The 20,536-nt window shown below is 51.5% G+C and overlaps 1 protein-coding gene across 1 annotated transcript in view; it reads left to right on the forward strand.

Annotated features, from left to right (window-relative positions):
- Nucleotides 1-20,536, forward strand: part of SLC35F3 (solute carrier family 35 member F3) — a 70,961-nt gene that overhangs the window by 41,599 nt on the left and 8,826 nt on the right. The window contains exon 3 of the mRNA XM_056342615.1: nucleotides 15,163-15,382. Within this exon, the coding sequence (XP_056198590.1) occupies nucleotides 15,163-15,382 (220 nt within the window). The remainder of the gene's footprint in view (nucleotides 1-15,162; nucleotides 15,383-20,536) is intronic.

Below are 20,536 nucleotides of genomic sequence, written 5' to 3' on the forward strand. Positions count from 1 at the left end.
CTCAGTTACTGTATGTCACTTGAGAGACCTAAATGATCCAGCAACACAGAAGCCAATCAATCTGTGTTACATATCACTCTGGTTTTACCATTTATATTGAAATCTTGCACAAAATTAACACAGCTGACAAAAGCAACATATTGTAGAACATGTTTTCTGAAGGGCTAGCCTATTGGGAGAAAGGTCAAAACAAGGAACGCTGTTTGGAAATATGAATCTCCGAAGTGCTGTACATCATATTTTATAACACCACCCTTTTGGTACCAAACTTACCAGCTGTACTCCTCCACTTCATGCAGTGTAAGACTGCCAAGTTTCTCAGTCTCTCACAGGCTGCTTTTCAAAGCTCTCTGAAGGGTGCTGTTAAATCATGCTCAGAGATGAGGGTAGATGCCATCACAGTTTCTTGAGACCTCCTCACTCCACTCCCATGGTGGCTTTGGACCCGCTTCCCTCCCTGCTGCGCTGCTGCGTGCAGGATCGGGATGGTGTTGCTGAAGGACAGAGTGAGGGAGTACAGGGCAGAGAGCGCTCGGGTTTTGTGTTAAATCAACATCAGCAGCACAATTAAAAAGGCAAACAAACTTCAAACAGAAGAGAGTCACCTGTTCGTGATACAAGGTACTCTAAAAATGACCACAAATACAAGTATTTAGGAGAGATTATTTCCTTTCTATATCCTGGTTTATTTAATGCATCTAGGGGTAATTTGTGCATCGTAAATGTCAGCTTCTCTGTTATATCAGCAAGCTCTCAGCTTTCTTTTTTGTATAACTTACTTTCTTTTCATGGACTAGCTGCCAAGTTAATGGTGTCTTTTTTGATACCTCCTGACTCACATGTCTTCCTGTTCCCAGTTATCCTGGTATCCTGTCATGGTGCTGAACAATTCACTCTTAGGCTATGGAGTTGGTTTCTTTCCCTCATTTTCTGTATTACAGCGTGATGCTGCTGTGGACTGAGGATCTACAGAGCCAATAGTTCATGCCCACAGGCTAAGGCTGGCATCGCCAGCAAGCAGGGCCATGGGCTGGCAGGGCTTTTCCCAGGTGGAACAGTATCTCCACGCAGAGTCTTTCTGACAACCCACAGGCCTAAAGGTCCAAAGTAAATGTGCGTGTGAGAGTGTGTATATATGTGTATTCTAGATACATGTTCCAACATACATGTGTGTACATACGTATATGTGCATTTCAGTAATAGCTGCCTCAGGGTGTTTGCGTAGCCAGTCTTATCACTGAGACATTTCTCTCCTCCTTGTATTGCCTCTCGTCTTGTTCCTTCCCTCTCCCAAGACACAACAGCACTGTTCGCCCTCCTGCCAGCACTGTGCTTCTAAGTCAGCAGAGCCAAATAACCCATTTCCAGAAGCCAAGACAGCAGCTATCAGAAAAGCATTTTATTCTAGTATGCTTTCTTCGTCTGCCTATACCAACCACTACAGAAGTCCAATTCACAGGAGTCCAGCTGGCCAGCTTGTCCTAAAAGTTTCATTTAACTATTCAAAAAAGTAGTAAGCAGCTCAGGTCACAGCTGAGGAGTACCAGCTGGATATAAATCACAAAGCTGAAGATATCCATAAGGGATTGCAGCACAGTTTCAGACTCTGCAGGTCTTCCACACCCAGAACGTCCACTGACGTCAATGGAAATTTTGGATGATGACGGAGAGCAGTGATGATGTTGACTCCGGCAGTGAAAGCTTTGAGAGCCTAATGTTTACGTTTTCTCTGCCTTAGTTTGTATACGCTGTCCCTCAGTGAACGGCGATTGCCGCGTTGCTTGCCTGCATTTACCTCAACGCAGCCCTGGGAAATAACAGCAAGGCTGTGCCCCCCCCCGGCACGCTGCCGAGCCCGGGGGGCGGCCTGGCTGGGTCACTTGGCCAGGCTCACGCTGGGAATTTGTGATACAGCATCACCATGGGCCTCAAGTTCAGCCTCCCAGCGCCCTTTCCAGCGCTTTCCCTGAAAGACTTTTCATCTTTTCAGTAACCGAAGTCTTGTAACATTGCTCGAGGTGCCTCTCCAGGCTGCTTAAGTAACATTAAAAACAAAGTGGGTTTGTGGCTTGTTTGGGGGGTGGTTTTCCCAAAAAATTTCGACTAACAACATTAGCAAGCACATTCCTATGACAGCCTGGGCCATGCAGGACACAAGTTATGTGTGACTTTGGTGCCGGTGCATCTCCTGGGCCACCCTGGCTGCAGCCACGGCTCCTGGGCACAGCACCTGGCTGCACTGGGCGAGGAAAGGGGCTGCCGGCGGGGGTGCCCCTCCCAGAAGCTGGGGTGCAGCAGCCCCCCAGCCAGACCCAGGGGCTGGGGAAGCCGGGGCGGTGGTGCCCAGGGGAAACTGTGCCTGCAGAGGCGAGAGGCTTTCCCTGCAGGCTGCCAGAGCCCTGCGGGGCTTTTTAATTGCAGCTGCACATAATAAAAGTGAAGAGCAAGAGCCTCCCAGTGAGCAATCCTTCTGGAGACCCAGCGGCCCTAGACCACTGCTGCCTGACTGGGGCAGCAGAAGACCCTCAGGAAGGTCTGAATTCATTAGCACTCAGTTGCTCGGAGGAATCGGTGCCCTGTTTTTGAGAAGGGCAGCCATTAGGTGCATGGTACGAGCAGGAGGGCTCTGCTGGGGTCAGGGTTTGAGAGCTGCCGCTCAGCAGCCAGTCTGCTGGGCTGGAAATACTTGCAAGCGGCAGCAACACCCCAGCTGTGTCAGCGTGCTCCTCGACTTGGCCCTTCCCTGCCCTCATCGCTCCTCCATGAACCCAGGAGGAGGAAGAAGAGGTGGTGCAGTGCAGTCTATAACCAGCAATGGTCATCCTCAAAAAGGACAGCCAGCCACGATCGCAACGCCAATTATATTTAAAGAATCAACGTGGTATTCAGTTTGGGCAGGAAGGCAGTTTTAAAAGCAAAGTTACAGAACCCTGTCAGGAATTCCGTTTCATTGGACTTTTTTGAACTCGTGAGCAAATACTGTCTGACAACTTGCTGCTGGTCCTTTTGTTCGTTTGCTCCATAACTCCATAAGGATCGTCATGACCTTCAATCCAGCTCCCTAAGTACTCTGCACACCCTGCCTGCACGTGCCGTTACATGGCACTGTCAGAGCCGATGGTCCTTTCTCTTTGCTCCATTTGGGCATGATGTCAGGTCCCGACGGAACCTCCCTCCCTCACACCCCGCCGTACAAATGGACCAGTTCCATCTAGCTCGTCCTCCAGCCCTGCCCCAAACACAGCAGGAGCCGTCCCTCTGCACGCACCGTGGGCACGCCACTAGTCCCCTGGCACCTGTGAAGCTTTCATTCCCCTCGCTGCCCCTTCCAGCTTCAGCCACTGCTGCGGCAGAGGGGAATTGTCCTGTCTGAGCACCTCCTGGCCACTGCACTGGTGGGCTCTGACTAAGATTTAAAGCCAGTCTGGCGTGCTATACCAGACCAAGTCGAGGGTTGCATCTCCCCGTGGGCTCAGCAGCCAGCTGCTCCATGAAGTGCTCTTTGAGTGTAACTAAAAAACTCATCTCTGTGTCTGAGAGTGATATCTGCCTGGTCTGTGGGTGTTTGGAGCTTGCATATAGCAACAGTATTACATTTTATTTGTGTAATGCTGGTTATCTTGAAGAGTATAACACAATTCAGGCTCTGGGTGCCTCTAGGGTATAAAGGCAGAAAATGTTGGATAATGCACCATGTGATAACTTCAGCTGTCTGATCACTGTGTGCACATTGTCACTTGAAAAGCTGCTTCTTGCCAGAAATACTTGCTGCATTTTCCAAGATGGCATGTCCCCTCTGGCCAGCTGGAAGACCCGCAAATGCCAGCCTGCCTCATGCAGCAAGCTGAAGGCATGACTTCAGCGGGACAGCCTGCTTGCTGTGCTAACACACCCCGGAGTGAGCTCAGCTTGCACTGGTGCTCAGGGACAGATGCAACGCTGCGGGAAATCTGTCGCAACGTCTGCTCACACTGTACAGCCGGTGCTGTTCCTCTGAAGTACCAGCAGCATGGCAATGCTGCTGCTCGGCTTTACCTTCTCATTTACGCTTTCCCGCATCTCCTGTCGGAGGTGGCTGGTGGTCCTGCTCCCACAACAAACCTCTCCAGTATGTTTGGGTGCAAAAATTAAATGGAATATTCACCCTAATGCAATCTGCTTCCTGCAGCCTTTGCTGCAGTCACGTATGCAAAATCTGTGGAGTGTATCCTCGGACTACTACTCTTCCCGGGAGATGGACGGAGGCAAACCAAACGGTTTAATGCCCTGCGCACAGCAAATCGTGGGATGGAGGACCATCCCACAGGGGAAGCTGCAGACTTTTCCCTGTGCTTCTGCAGCCCAAGACTCCCACCCTTGTGTTTTGCTAAGGCAGTTTACAGTATGTGAATCTTCCCTGGGGTTTGGTTTTGTTCTTTAAAACTTTTTTTTTTTTTTTAATGTTAGTTTAAACAGTCTCTTATTAAGGCTTCTGAGTGTGTGCTAAGACTCGTCTTGGAAATGTGTATTCAGGTGGTTTGTAAGATTTGTATTATTTGCTTCTTTTGGAGCCATTCTGGTGTATTATGTAAATCCATAGCTAAGCATTTCCTGGGACCATTTATCGTGCAACTGCCAAGTTTGGCACACATACAGTGCTGAGCAAAACCAATTGCTTCTGTCTCTCTAGTTCAAAGAAGAAAGATCGGTCTGGAGATTTTTTGTTTCATTTAAGAGAAGACAGTTTTCTTATTTCATTGCTTATCAGAATGCAATTTCTGCAAATGAGCTGGAAACTCCCAGAATAGATAAAAGTTTAAAGACAGAACATCTGCCCCAAATCCTGTGCAGAAACGATGGTCAACATCAGATGCAGACACTTACAAGTGGCAGCTGGACACTGGATTGACTTCTGTGGTCATTTCTTGCATTTAATAACATGCTTACTGAAAAATATGCATGGGATGATGACAATTAGCCTATTTTAGATAGCTTTTAGGCTATTTCAGATAACATCCATTTCTGAGAAACTGCTTAATCCCTTTAACAGTTATTTTTCAGTTCGTGTAATCAGGTAGATTTGGTGACAAAACCCAGATCTACCTGTTGCTTTAATCTTCAGTTCAGGCCTTTTTCTGTGTACTGACTGCATGAATTCACACCCAGAGCTGAGGAAAGCCGGTGTGGGGTACCTGACACCTGGAACTTCTCCATCCTTTCTTAGTTCTAAGGTTTGGCGTTCCCTGGCCAGGTCCTTGCTTCTCTCCCGGCTGCAAGCTCGGGAGGGGGCTGTGGGTTGCAGTTTGCTCCTATTCCCTGCTGAAGAAAGGAGGTCTGCAAGGGGCTCTCGGGGGGCACAGGTGGTGGGAAGGGGGTGTGATTTTCAGGCTTGCCCCCACCACAAGCCTCCAAAATCCCTCCCCAGGGTTGCTGCTGCCCACACCTAGAAGGTCAGGAAAGGTGCGGAGCTCCTTGCAGGCACCGTCAGCTACAGCTCACAGGTCTCACCAGGGGTGGGATGAGCTGTTGGGGGTCATGGCAGGACCTGCCACTCCACAGTGCCTCTGAAGGAAGCCCCGAAGGCCCCCGTTACTTCAAGCTGGGAGCGGACAGCACTGCCCCATCTTCCACCTCTCTCCTCCATGGTCTGATGTCCCTGGGTCCTGTGTTAGCTCAGACAGCAGAGCCCTGAGACACGTCACCATCACTTGAGTTTAAATGGAGCTGGAAATAAATGTTTTGAATTATGCATTGTGGTGGAGCATCACGTTGTGCCACTGAACTGTGCTAGAGGAAGGGAATGTAAAAGCCATTTCCACTTGTGGGGGACTGCCCCACCAGCAGTGTTGCCCCCTCGCAGGTGGTCTGATGCCAGTGACTACGGGGCCATATCCAGCACTAAACCTCCCACGTGAGCAGCACCCACACCCCACGGCAGCTCCCCTCTGCCACGTCCCCACACTGGGCTTGGGGCTAGAGCACAGCTCTGCATCCTGCTCTGCTTTTCAGCAGGTGACCCACCTCCAGCATGGGCCTCAGACACATGGAGGGGCAGCACGGCAGGGGGCATCCCCGCTTGGGCACACCGGGGAGGGGTGAAATCCTTACCGTGGTGGCTGTGAGTGGATGCGTTTGGCATGGCCCTTGGCTCATTGCTGGGCTGGGAGCAGCTCGCCAGCACGGTGCAGCACAGCACGGTCCGCGAGCGACCTGCTGCTTGGATTTCCTGCCATGTAAGATTTGTAGACGTGCTCTCAAATCGACCTGGCCCTGAAGACAGGAGCAATCAATTAAAGAAACTTTTCCCTATGAAATCAGCTGCAAAAATGGTGCTTTTATGACAGGCTGCCCTTGCTGCCTTGTCCTTTCTTAAGACAGGATGCTGTGAGCTTGAGATTTCCTGACGGTAGCCAAGCATTTCTTCAGCTCTTCTCAGGCACAGATCCGGTAAAGGAAAAATGCCTGACAGTGATGAATCACTGACTAAACAGCTTAATGGTACCCCATCACCCGCCATTACCATGGGCAGTATTAGTTAAACAGCCACTTGAAACATGCCAGGCATTTTCCAGGAAAAAAAAGGGGCACTCCTGACCTCCAAGTGCAAAACCCAGTGCCATCGCCTGGGCTGATGTTACCTGCCAGGCTGCAGGGCTGCGGTCTCTCGTATGGAAGGGTATATAACAAGAGACCGAAGGACCAGGCTTTGCAGCCCTAGTTTAGTCCCCAGTGCGGACAGGCAGGACTGGGTGAGTACAGAGCATCTCTGAGGAGCGACACATGGCCGTGGGCTGCGGCGTGCCTCAGCGGGGAGGGCAGGCAGCAGGGCAGGCAAGGGGCACGCTCCGGGCAGGTCTCAGACCTCTGCCCCATGGAAGGTGAGGAGCAGCTTGTGCTCTCCCAGCACTGGCAAGCATCTTTCCTGAGCTGCTCCAGGTGCACGGGAGGAAAGCTGGAGGCAGGGGTATAGGGGTTCTGTTGTAGAAGCCTCGGACCTGCAGGTCAATAAAAGCCATGGCAGGAATCCCGGGCACCTCTCTGCAAAGTGCTGAGGCTAGCAGGTTTATTCGCAGCATTTTATGATCTGGGACACACCACAGGAGCCTCCGTGCAACTGTTCTGCTGGCATGTGAACATGCGGTGACTCAGGAAAAAGGCGCTCGAGGGCTGTCTTGATAAGTAACAGGAGTTGGCTATAAAATAAACATGCAGGAAAAGCAAATCCCCAGCTCTCCAAGGGTGCAGCCTACAGGCAGCCTTCATCCTGCCTCTTCCAAGCACCCAGGGACTTCGCCTCTCCGTGCCCTAGCTTGCACCTCTGTAAAATGGGTTTCATGAGCTCACCCTTCACTTGCACTGCTTTGAAATCTCTCCACCTGAGAGGCTGATTTTGTCATGGGGGGAGGGAAGTGGAGCTGGAGTCACGATCCTATTTTCTGGGAGACACCTCATGTACGTTCCTGGAGAGCATATTTGAGGAATATTTTGGTTTAACTTACGTGTTTTATCTGCACAGCGGTCTTTTACTGACCTCCACTTGTGACCACAATGCAGTGAGGGGTGCTGTGACCCTAACAGGATGAAATAAAAAAAAAAAGTTACGGGTTTTTTCACCGGGAGAAATTAAACTGGTTTCAGATTCCTTCCCTCTTAATAACAGCCAGGGCACCTCATCTGTCTTCTCTGCTTTTGCTTACTGCAACTGGCTTGTAAGTCCCCCCAGAAGACATAGCATGACATTTTAGTCCATGTCTCTTTTTTCGTACATTGAACAGAAAAATGTACGACTGTTAACAGCACATCTGCAGATTATTTATCCATGCAGGCCTAATTGGTGCAGGGATTAGCAAAACATGTTTTGCCTGCCAATCTCTAATCAAGAGGCCAGATTCACTGGTGTGGTAGCAGCTTCGCAGTGCTCCAGGGAGGTGATGCTCACTCTGCTGAAAATCAGGAGCAATTTAGCTAAATTCAATTTGCAGGTACAGACCTCGCAAGGTCAAAGTAAGCACAGTCTGCAGAGAAAAATTATCACCCACAAGGAGCAACAGCAGATCCAAACCGGCTTTTGAGGAGAAGGATCTAGTATGAAGGCCAAGACAATGAGAAAATTGTAACTAAAGTTAACAGTCTGGAAAGGAGAAATAACTGGCTTGTTATTCCCTTAGGATGTGTATTCCTCCCAGATATTTTCTACTTTACTGCATCTTTCCCAAAGATGTAATGGCAGGTTCAGTAGCTTGTTAACCTTTCTGGCATAGGTTTGTTCTGCAGTGAGTATTGAGAGACCAAACCCCCAGCCCAGAGGAACACACCGTGTGTGCTTTTCCTGGTTCTTTTCTACCTTTCCTCTTCATAGATGGGATTTTTTTTTTTTTGGCAAAATGGGGGCAAAAAGCATTCCTTCCAGTTCTGACAGAATTTTATACATTCACTTGCATGAGGTTCAAAGCAGTGGAGAAACATCCCAACTACCTAGCAATGCTTGAAGACAAAACAAGCAGTGGAAGGTGAATAGTGTTAAATATTTAATTGTAAGCTCGGTGGGAAGAAAATGGAGCTTTACTGTCATATTTTACATGCAAATTTTATTTGACTGCAACACCTGCTTTCAATATGATTAACTCTTACTTAGCATGCAATTTTGGCTCTGTCAACTTCTGATTTACTTCACTGGGGATGCTTGGTTCCAGTGATGGAGGTATTCTGCTAGTATTGCTGTTCTGGAGACATGCCTAATGGAGCAGAGCTAATTTGCCATTTGCTGGGTTAATGAAGATACACACTAAAAAGATTATGAGGAAAAACAAGAACTAGTACATGAAAGATTAAGAAAAAAGCAAACAATTGACTAAAAATACAGCGAGATCTCTGTGCCTTAGGCTTTTCTGCAGTATCTTTCATCCTAGCACAGTTCCTGTAGTGCCGTAGCTGCTCCCAAGTGACCACACACGTTTCTGTCAGGCCAGTTGTCAGGACACCCTGGGACGAGTGGCAGGGGACCAGAATCCCCATGTGGGAGAGGGTGGCTGGCGTGTGCAGCCCAGCCGGTGCTGGGTCAGGACTTGCTAAGCCCTGCTTGGGGGCTGTTACTGCAGGAGGCTTGTGCCACTGCAGCAGCTGTGCCGTGTGGTGCCCTCTGCTTTATTTTATACCTACAAGCAGGTAGGTCTGTCCCCACCACTGTCATCCCAAGCAGAGGATGCCCTGAATGCCAGGCAGCCGCTTCTGCTCCCAGATGGGCTTTATGGCCTTTGCATCAGCCATCCCAGCTGGTGTCCTGAGGAAGAGGAGGGCAGCCACGCCGGGTGCGTGCCCCTCTTTCTCACCTGCACCATCCCATTACCCAGACACACAGGAGAGATGCCTGCTGCAGCAGCCCCCTCAGCAACATGCTGCAGCAAGAGCATCCACCATGTAACATCTCTCTGGAAACACCTCCAAGAACCACGTGTAACCAGGCTGCAGTTCTCTCCCTTTGCATGTAGATCTCCTCCCAGCAGCGCAGTCCCGCCGTTTATTTCAGGCATGAGCCTTCAGATTGTCTATGAACATGGATATGACACTTCTGAGTGGGAGCAAGATTTTCTTTATTGCTGCTGCGGCAGTTAAGCCAGTATATTTCCTTTCCGGTATCCTTCCTTTGATATCTCCATTCCAGTCTTACACAGGTCTTTGCTGTTGCCTTCACTAATGCCTTGCATTTATTTTTTAAACCAACTGCTGTGATTACAATGGAAGTCTAGCTCATGATGGCAGAGCCGAGGAAATTAATGCAGGAAGGTAGTTTATCTCAAAACCACAGCGTTACGCCCTGCAACGCCAAAGCTCCTTGCTGTCTGCTGCCGCCTTGTCAGGAAACAGATCAGCAGCTGTAGGAATTTACTCCTCACTTGGAGGATGACACAGAGTCGAGGAGAGACCATCTCAGCAGGGTGGCTCTGCCAGCCGTCTGCAGGACAGCATCCCTGCCCAGGAGCCACGTGCAGCATGACCCAGGGATGCACAGGGCTTTGCATCAGCATTTCCCTATGGCCTCTCTGGCCGTCATCCACATGCGAAGTGGCAGCACTCCGTGGGCAGAGCAGGGCGAGCCCAGCAAACACAGCTGTACCAGCAAGCGAGCAGCAGGCGGCTTTCGGGTTGAGATAGTGGGTGAGAGTGGCAGACACAGGATTTCTGGTCATGTGGGCAGAAGTAGGTTTGCTTTGTCTTTGATGACAATTTCTCTTCTAACACGGGGTGATTTCTCCTTGCGGACATGCGCCGGAGGTGCCCATGTCTGTGCTTCTTGCTCTCAGGTCCCTTTTAGAGCTGAAGGAGAGAAACAGAAGTAGCTTTTTCCCCAGGCTCTGTGCCTCCTGAGGTGGGCAGCAGTGGCAGCTCAGGGATGTGCATCTCCAGCAGCTCTGAACAGAGCCTGGGTTCCTGGCTCAAACATAAAAAGTTGCTTGTACATACCTAAAGGTCGGTGGGCAGAAGCTCCCCACTGCCACTCTGTGCCCCTGGGACTCGGCGCTCTGCCGGGTTGTTAGAACCACATGCACACACATTCATCTCACAGGGAGCTACCCAAGCATCTTCAGGGCCTCTCTAGCTGGGTGTCTTGGAGGTATGTGGAAAGTATATATGCTATACGTAAATAAGGTTGCTTGCTGTTAACTGTGCCTTTATTTAAGACAGAGCATGGGATCTCACTCAACAGGCATACAGCCCAAGAGTTCTTTGAAAGCTTTCCAGTGAGTCTGAGGAATAATGAAGAGCAGTGCACACTGTGTGAGCAGGGAGAGGGAGCCCACAGCGGACTGTGTTGTACACACCACAACAGCCCCGCTCTGCTCCTCTTGCTGGAAAACCCGCTCCCGTGTCACCGTGCCTGTGCACAGGGCTCGCTGCCAGCAGTTGCAGGCATTTGTAATGATGCTGCACTGAGCAACTGCTGTATGTCCATACCAGCTACCTGCAAACACTGCGTACTGCTAAACACCACTGCTGCCCTGGGGCACAGCCCCTCACTGCGGCAGCTGCCCCAGCACACAGGGCAAGGGCAAGTGCCAGGAGCACAGGGGAGGGCCTGCCTGCAGGATCCCCGCTGGCTTTCTTTGCAAAGCAGCCTCTGGCACCTCTGCCTGCCTTAGCAAACAGCAGGTATTTCGTCCCAGAGACTAACGCAATAGTCTGCAGCCTCCAGGCACCTGGTAACCCTCCCTCTTCACCTCAGGTGAGCTAGAACTGGCTGTGCTGCAGGAGCGGCTCACCAAAGCCTGGATAAACTGAGGCAGAAAGTGTGTTTTATCCTGGAAATGATACAGCTTGGTGTAAAGGCGTGAAGGCAGTGGGTTGATCAGCATTGATAACATGCAGCTGTGGCCTTGCCTCAGAGGCAGTGGGTTGATTGACATGGACGATGTGCAGCTGTAGCTCGTTCCTGCTAAGTGGTTAAATAGCCCTGAGGATGGTGGAAGAGGTGGTTGTACCCAAGAGGTACCCCTACCAAGAGGGGTAGGAGTGGTGTTGTCTGGTTTCTGGAGGAAGGAGAAACAGCATGGACAGTAGAATCTGACTGACAGAAAAGCCTTGTTGCAGCCTACTGGTTTGTTTGTGCTGCAACAGTTGGTGCCCTGTGTGAGGTGAAGTGGGTTGGACTCCCACTACAACAGCTTGGCTGCTGGCCCCAGCAGGCAAAGCCAGAGGAGGCTGGTGGTCTCCCTGCCAGAGCAGGGTGCTTCCCCACCAGCTTTTCCATTGCCACTGCACACTTCTACTAGAAGAAGACACCCAGTGCCATCTCCCCACCAGCCTGGGGGGCAGCCAGCTTGCTCTGGTGTGGGTGGAGGACTTCCTCTGTGTCCTGCTATGGGCAAGCAGACCTGCAAGGGTCTGTCCTGTAAAGCCTCAAAGGAACTGATGGCAGCTCCACATCTGTCCTGTGGCTTTGGGATGCTTGGGGTCAGGCTTCATACAAGGGCCCACAGCACTGAGCTGGGCTCTAAGGGATGCTGAATGATTACAGGATGCTGAATGATTACCTTCCAGGTAAGGTGGGGTTTTGTCTTCCTTAAAAAGTAACATTTTTGTTAGCAGATGAGATTGTTAAAATATTCATAAGCAGGCTCTCCTGAAGCAGTCAGGCATGTCTGGAGTGCCGCAGGACACAAGCTCTTGTTTTTGCCAAGGAGCATCCATAAAACATCAGGATACTCGTTGGGCACCATGTACCCTGGTGGGCAAAATGGAAATTACTGGCCAGCAGGAGCAATGGTGTCCCAAATGTTCTGTCAAAATATTCAAAGTTTAAGGTTGGTTTTTCTGGAGTGACTTTGTCCCCTGACTGTTTTGGGGTTACAGTGTAGGTTATATCACAGTCCTTTCTTGCTTCCCACAAATATTGATCTACCGTTCCTCACTGACAACTCCCTTCAGATGCTGTGTTATGGCACCATGGAAAAATCAGTTTCCCCAATAAGCAGCAGTAAACCTGGGGAGACAAATAATTGTGAGGGGATTATCGTACAGTACAGAGTCATCCTGGTGCACATAATGTACCAATTTCCCCTAATGCTACTCAGACTTCACTGAAGCTGACAGGTCCAAGAAAACCATCTAACCCACTTGCTGCCCCCACAAAGAGCCCCCAGTTCAGCAGTGCACCCATCCTGGACAACGTGGCTCGCTGTGCATGTCTGGTAGCACCCCCCACAGCCCCTGGTGTCCTCGAGGAGAAGCTCCCTTACACCTTCATACTGGATGGGCAAACCTCTGCCCTAAGGAGGTCTCCTTTGGAAGCTGGAGCCATCCTACAAGAATCAATTCACACTTGGTGTAACCAGCCAAAACTGCGAAGAGGAACATTTATTGTACAGGCCAGCGAGAAGAGACTCCAAAGGGGGAAATGCAGCTCAGGGTCCTGGTCCGTGCCGGGGCAAGGCTGTGCTTTGGGGCATTATGGCACTACACTGGGCGCTTCAGGGATGCGGGTGAATGCCAGACTGTGCTACCATGTAGATCCAGTGGCATCTGCTAAACAACAGTTGGGCCCGCAGAACAGTAAAAGCACGTGTTTCTGCTGTACATGAAAAAGCGATACACAACTCTGTATGTGGGGAACAGGGTTTTGGCAGGAGGAACTTTTTTTCCCAAGAATGAATCCCAACATAAATCCCATTTCAGTCCTCTCAATTGACTACAGCCTTCCTATCCCTCTCATACTAATCTTCCATAATTTAATTTAAATTGTGCCTGCGTTTTTAGAGCATTAGACTAGCTTCCTGTGACACCCTGGCAGTCAAACCCTCCTTGGTGTCTTGGGAAGCGGGTTTAATCCTTTGCTGAAGTTTGGGACTGGGTTTTCAGTGTCTCTCTGTGGCATGTGGCTGGTACAGATGGCGCTTCGTGGGGCTGAAGGGTAGAAATAAGGTGGGTATAGTGTTTGTGGAAGGGAAGAGGGGATCCAGGACACATGCTGAGGACAGGCAGCATCTGTCAGTGTTGCGTGCATCCCTGAACAGCCCTGCACAGCACCAGCAGGTGGAAAGTCGGGCCGAGGTCTGTGGTGCAGAGGGGTCACTCTTCTTGTGATACAGAGAGGCAGTTAACAGGTTTGGCAAGCAATAGGCTGCTGCTAGCAGGTAATTTCACAGAGGGCAAGGGATGCTGATGTGACACTGAGTGATGCCATGCAGAACTAGTGGCTCAAATGAAAGTGTCAGTGTCAAGCAGCCGAAGCCCAGGGTCACCACATCCAGAGATGGGCAAGTTCTGCACAGCCATGACTCGGTACAAGAGACTGGCAGGCAACAAAACCCAACAAACACAAAAAATGCATTTCTTCTACCCTGCAGCCTTGTACCTGCTGCAGCAGAGGGGGTGTAGGCAGACGTGGAGTTAGTGATGGGGAAATCTGAAGAGGCTCAGAGCTTGGATGGGTTTCTCTGGGTAATCAGCCCCATCTTGTGAGAAAAGGGATCAAAATCACCCTTTCATCAGACTCCAAATAATGAGCCTTACCTGCCCAGTCTCAGGAAACAAACAGCTTGAAATTCAAGACAGCAGTGAAAACCTGTTTGGCCTTCATTGTCAGAGGAAAATTTAATTTTGCTCAATTTTTGTCAAAATATCTCATTAAAGTACTTCAGGGCCTCAGGGGTTTTGCAGATTTTAAAGCAAGCAAAGCCAGCACAGGCTACAGCACTGCCGCCAACTGCCACCTGCACGCTGCAGCGGGCTGCACCCTCCGCCTCGCAGACCGCTGCATTTCTTCTTTGCATTATTGAATTTCCTTGCAGACAGCGCAGCCGGCAGCTCCAGCTGTGCTGCTCGGCAGAAGCAGGTTGCAGGCAGGCTTGCCCCTCGCAGCGCCTCTGCAGAAGTCACCCCTGCAGCCACATCCCGGCCCCCCCACGCTGCCTCCCCAGAGCCCTGCCAGCACCACCAGGCATCACCACCTGTCCTCTTTTGCCTGCCAGCACCTCCGGGACACAAATAAACCCCTGGGGTTTCCTTCTCCTGTGCCAGGGCTGTACCTGCTGTGGCTGCCCTCCCACCTGGGGATTCACAGCATCCACAGCCCGAAGTGTATGCCTGCGTTCCTAACTCCGCGCTGCTGCTCCAACTGACCCAGCATGTGCCCGGGTGCCACTGTACCATGTCCCAGTGCGTGCCCCTGCCCCTGCTGCTGCCAGGGGGCTTGAGCCAGGTCCTGCTCCTTGGGTGGAAAAAGCCCAAACTGGGCTCCCATGGAGGCTCCATCCAAGCCCTGCACAGTGGATCATGGATGGGAACTAGAGTCCCGTGGCTGCAGCAGAAGTGGGGAGCAGGGGGGCTTGGTGCCAGCCCTGGCCCCTCAGCATCCTGGTACCCACAGGGGTGAAAGGAGGAGGATGACCTCATGCAGTTTCAAGATGTCCACTGTGAAGGCACTCATGGCAAGAGTGGGATTTCACCTCTCCCCTCACTCTTCTGTTGCTGTCCCTCCTGTGTTTGCAGCCCCCATGTGTTCATACCCTGTGCAGGTGCTGGCTGTTGCAGCAGACACTGAAACTTGGTTTTCTTCTCCTCTTTAAGGTGTGTGCCCCTCTTTCCCCCAAGGAAAAGACGAGGAGCAGGGAAGGAAAGAAACCCATATATTTGCTGCAGACTGTGACTGGTTTGTGTAATAATGCTGCCTTTCTCTCCTTGTTTTAGGGAGTGTTGCCGATTCTTTGGAGACAATGGCTTGACTTTGAAGGTGTTTTTTACCAAGGCAGCACCCTTTGGTGTTCTTTGGACACTCACAAACTACCTTTACTTACATGCAATAAAGAAAATAAACTCTACGGATGTCTCCGTGTTGTTCTGCTGCAACAAAGCTTTTGTGTTCTTGCTTTCATGGATCGTTCTGAGGGACAGGTTCATGGGAGTGAGGGTAAGTGACTCCTTATCTTTGTCTCCCTTCTTCCTCCTCATCCTTCTGCCTTTCCTTTTCCCCTTCCCTCCTGCCAGCTGAGTTGAGTAGCATGCCACACAGACAGCTGAGCAGGCACGGAAATCCCTGTGGAGCAGAGATGCATCCTTCCCTGCAGCCTGGCCTGTGAGCTTCCAGTTTCCCCATCTCCCCCAGCCTGGTGCCTTTGCACATTTTCCTTTAGAAAAGAGGTAAGTTGCTCCAGAGCACATCAGGAAGGATAGCTACTACCTCCACGTTGCTGTGCATGTGTGTCACCCTTTCCCGTCCCCTGCCAAGTGACTATTCCCAGGCTGTGGCACCAGACCTAGTGGTTTCTAACTGCATGGTCCCGCAAGCCTGCATGCAATGCATTCCTGGTCCAATCTGTGACTTTAACGGAGCCCTCACCTTTATGTGCATAGCAGCAGGCTTGCAGGGTGGCACGGTTATCCTTTGCACCTGTGTCAGTTGGCAGCAGCTGCAGAGAGGAGAGCGGGGCTGCCCTCGCCCACCCACAGCCAAGGCGTGTGTGCATGCATCACTGGTGGAGGACTGTAACGCCGGTGCATGGGGCCTTGCACATCTGGCCAGCAGCTGTGGACAGCACAGCAGGCAGCAGGGCAGCAGGCTCGCTCCCCTGGGACGACTCTCCTGGTGGCGTCCCAGATGTTTGCTTACACCCTTAGTCCTACACCCCATGTGAATGCCTGCTCCGCAGTGGCAACAGAGCTGCATGCACAGGGGGTTGAGTTGGGAAATGCCACAGCTCCCTGCTGACCCTGCTGCCATTTTGGCAGCCTCAGCACACGGTGTCCTTGGGCAGCAGAGCCGGGTGGGTGGGTAACCCACCATCCCAGGGCCAAGGGGGTCCTGGCAGGGCCAGGAGTAACTGCAAGGAAAAGGCACTAGTGGGTCGCTCCTGCCTCGCTGCACCAGCAGGCACTTATTAATGTAACAGTAATAATACCCGTTTTCTGCCCACCACTTGAGGAGCGCTCTGCTCACCCACCTGGCCAATGCTTTCAGTGCTCAGAAGATGTTGTTAGCCCTCGCTGCACAGAGCAACGGAGAGTTAACTTTTTGGGAAGTGCTCCTCTCTGGCAGGAGAGCTTGGCCAGCCTTGTGGTGATGGCAGCCAAAAGGCTGCTCAGGGAATCGTTGCAAAATGTACCTGCCAAAAGCCCAGCCTGGCCAGCTGGTGTCTGTGCTTGCCCACCCCCCTGCCCAGGTAGCTGTACCCTGAAAACAAATTAACTTGATTTTTTTAGTATATCCTGAAATGATCCTGGAGGCGGGGAGGTGTCACTGATAGCATAGCTGGACATGCTGGCCAATTTGATAAAAGTAAAAAAAAAATGTTAAAAGTGTATTTTTGTGGGACGCCAGAGAGGAGGTGTGTGGAGTGGCTGACTGCTGCTGTCCTGTGCATGCAGCTTGCTCCGCAGTCTGCACGTGCCATCTCCCACCGCAGGATACAGATGTGGGCTGGGGGAGAGAAGCTGACCTGTGTGTAGGGATATCCACACCAGCACGCACGTGCTGGAGCGGAGATGCTTCTCATGCTCTCCCCTGGGTGCATGGTTGTGCATAAAGAGCCAGGGTGGCCAGGGGCTCTCCAGCAGCTTCCTGGCCAGACTAAGTCTTGTGCCATGGCAGGTGACACGTGCTGGGGGATGAATCCTGCTCTGGATCTCCCCCTTCCCAAAGAGGCAGAAGGAGTGGAAAGACCAGGGAAGTAGATTGCGTGGTGGTCTCAGCCATGTCCAGCTTTTCTTTGTTTCTTACCAGCACTGCCTTTAGGAAAGCAGCAATGAAGCAGAGACCCAGAACAGTGTCCAAGACAGTGAAGGCCATGCGATGCTCCTGCCATGTGTTCCGGTCCCTCACCATGGCACCTGGTGCTGGTCAGGGGTGGCAGGGGGGCTTCCTGAAAAGCCACCTCTGTACCCAACGAGGAACCCAGCTGTCTCCTTCCCAGGTGACAGGCCAGCAAGGGACCTGGGGGCAGGGAGAGGTGGCTCGCAGGCAGGCTGGGCTATTCGCTCTTGGACAGATGTGTCATCCTGAACCTGTGGCAAAATGTGAGGTGGCACCTGTCCTAGGGACTGGGGGGGCCCTGCTGCACAGCTCTGTGTGAGTGCTGGGGGTAATCCTGTCTGCGGAGGGACATAGTGCAGAGCCTCTTGGAGAGATGCATTTTCTTCCCTCTTTCCTCTCCTTTCTGTACAGCCCATGTGAAAAGCAACTGGCAGCAAGGGCAGCGCTGCCTGGTGTGCTGGGGGATAGCCTTGGGATGAACCCCAAAACAAAGCCGCCTTCCTGGGACTGGCAACCAGGAGGAGGGACAGCTGCTGGGGCTTCTCCAGGAGTGACCTAGGGACTGCAAGCCAGCACACAGTGCAGCCCCAAAGCTTGTAGTTCCTTGGGGCCGCACTGTGTCAGAGCTGCTGACCCTTTTAGAAGCACCCTTTGAGAGGGTATGTGGCAGAGGCGGCTGCAGGGGGCACGGTGCCTTGCCTTCGGGTGAGCACCATCCCACGCTCCCGCTCCATCCCCACAGCAGCGCAGCAGGGTGGATGGTGCTACAGCAAAGCTCCGACAGTGCATTCGGGTGTCCCTGTGCACACCCACTGGAGGAGAGGCCAGGTAAGAAAGGTAGGAGCTCCGTGGGGTTTAAGCACGTATAAGTATCCTACTTGGCCTTCAGAAGTGCAACTACCAGCTCTACGAGCACTTAAATCACAATTCCGCTGGAATTTAAATGTAAGAGCAAGCTACAAAACCGCATCCTCGCCACTCAGGCACTTCTAAGTGCCTGCATCTCCTGTAACAAAGTTGCACTTCTCCCCCTTTCCCTTTACTGTGCCCAGAGCAACAGTCCAACTGGGCCACAAGCTGTCGAATTGCTTCCAGGGAAGATGCGTGTGTACTGAAGCTGTGAGTGCCTGAAGCATTGCCTCTGCAAGCCTTGCTGTGCTAAGGTATTTGCAAGTAACTGCAGGCTGGTAGCCGAGGTGTGATGTGGTGCAAGCAACTTGTCACTGCCATTAACAATATACTGGATAGACAGGCTGAAAGGCTTCCAGGGAAAGTGTATGTGACGTGCCTGGCATGTTGGCAAGCAGGCTGGGAGGTGAGGCTAAGACTGATCCGACACTTGTGACATGCTTGATAGAAGAGGCAAGGACCTCTGCCCCAGCAAAACTGTTTGCAGACTGCATTTATTTGCTTTGATCTTTGACTTTGGTGTTTCCCTCCATGCTACGGTAAATAAAGCAGGTCAGGGTCCAAAAGAGCCATCGCTTGCAAGTACCCCCTCTGTACGTACCATAGAGACAAGCACACCTGCCAGTGGGACTTGGAAAGAAGTACACTACCAAATCCCAAACTGTAGTCCTTACTTTCCAAACAGGCAGAGACCCAGCCTACTAGGAAGTGCTCTGAAGTCAGTCAACCCCTGACGTTAAAAGCAAAACTGGATACTTTTCATTCTGCAGTTCATTAACGCGCCCTCCGAGTTCCCACCGCAGAGGAGCCGCAGCCGCCAGCGGGGGCTCGGGCAGGCACCCTCACTGATGCGCAGGGAGGTACCAGCTGGTTGCCACCGGCTGGTAAAATGCTGGACAAGCCCCAGGCATCTCAGACAGGAGACAGCCACGCCTGGAGCAGATGCTACAGGAAACGCTGCATCTACAATTCATTGTCGTACCTGGGCTGTAGCACAGGTGACGTTGAAGGACTGGAGCTGCCATCTTTCAGATAAGCTTGAGCCGTGTGTCTTGCAGCTCCACAAAGAACCATACAAAGACGCATCTGCCCCAGGAGCCTGGCTCCAGCAGCTGCCTGTAGCGGACACCTAGGAAAATCTGTCTAAACAGGAAAAACCTATAATTTTACTTCATCATGAGACTTTCTAGCCTCCAGCAATTTGAGGCTCAAGGACTTCTGAGACAGAAAAGATGTTCCTATAGCTAATAGTCTTTAATGGATTTTTATTTTTTTTTTCTTCCATGTGTTAATCCCTATAAACTTTTCACATTCACAGTGTGCAACAGCAAAGCTTTCCTTGGCTGAATTATTGGGCAAATAATTCTTTCTTTTTGTTCTGCACCTGCCCCATGCTAAGCTCATTCAATGACCTCTTTTCTTGTGCCTCTGAAGCCACACAAGTGTCTGAATTTTTATTTGACAAGCACCAGCACGCTGACATTAGAGAACTGCTGAGCTCCGTCAGTCCTGCCAATCTGAAACTGCCCCACATTGCTTAGAGCCATACACTGGCGGTTTTTTTCTCTCCTCGCCTTAAAAAAAAAGCCTGTCGAGGACCATAGAGCCCAATTACACCACCACCAAGCTTCACTTTAGAAACGATGCCCCACAGTAGTGCATGGAGAGGTCTGATGCCAACAGGGCTGCGAGCCAAGATGCTGTACCTGATCCTCTCCAAGTCTGCAGCGTGCATACCCAGTCTTTGCAGCTTGCACTGCTTTGATCAGGTCATAAATCAGCATTTTCAGAACCTGCTGCCCCTCGGCTGGGCTATGCAAGGGGCTGAGCACCTGGGGGAAATGCTGCCCCTCCACAGCCTGCCAGAGCTGTGCTCGTGCAGCATCATGAACAGCAGTACAGCAATTTCTAGACAATCCCTTTCTTGTTGACATGCTATTAGCAGCTGAATTTTCCAGGCATTGTAGCTTCTGCTGATTTGGGCTTTTTCCTGCCCTGACACTACCCTGCCATTCTACAGCAACACCTTTAGAGAAACTGATCCCCTTCTGTTTGTAAAAACGGGGCATTTCTCCATTAAGGGAAATTGGAGGTGTTGATGTCAGCACGCAGAAGGGATCTGCTGGGTGATCGTGTGTGGAAACTTTATAGGTACCCCCTGGCACCAGCCCCAGCTCAAGCCAGGGAAGAGGCTGCTGGTGCTGCCAGGATGGGGACCTGCAGCTGGGAAAGGGGTCCCCCTGCCGCAGCTTGCTCATCGGGCAGCAGCAAAGCTGGGCACACAGGCTTTCCCCTGCATCTTCACAGCAGCCCCAGCATCTCTGGTGGTGAATAGGAAAGGTGAGAGAAGGCCATTGGTCTTGGATGTGTAGGCAGCCACAGTCTGTGGACGGGGCTTAAAACCCC

The sequence above is a fragment of the Falco biarmicus genome, chromosome 6, assembly GCF_023638135.1.
Source record: "Falco biarmicus isolate bFalBia1 chromosome 6, bFalBia1.pri, whole genome shotgun sequence".
NCBI lineage: Eukaryota > Metazoa > Chordata > Aves > Falconiformes > Falconidae > Falco > Falco biarmicus.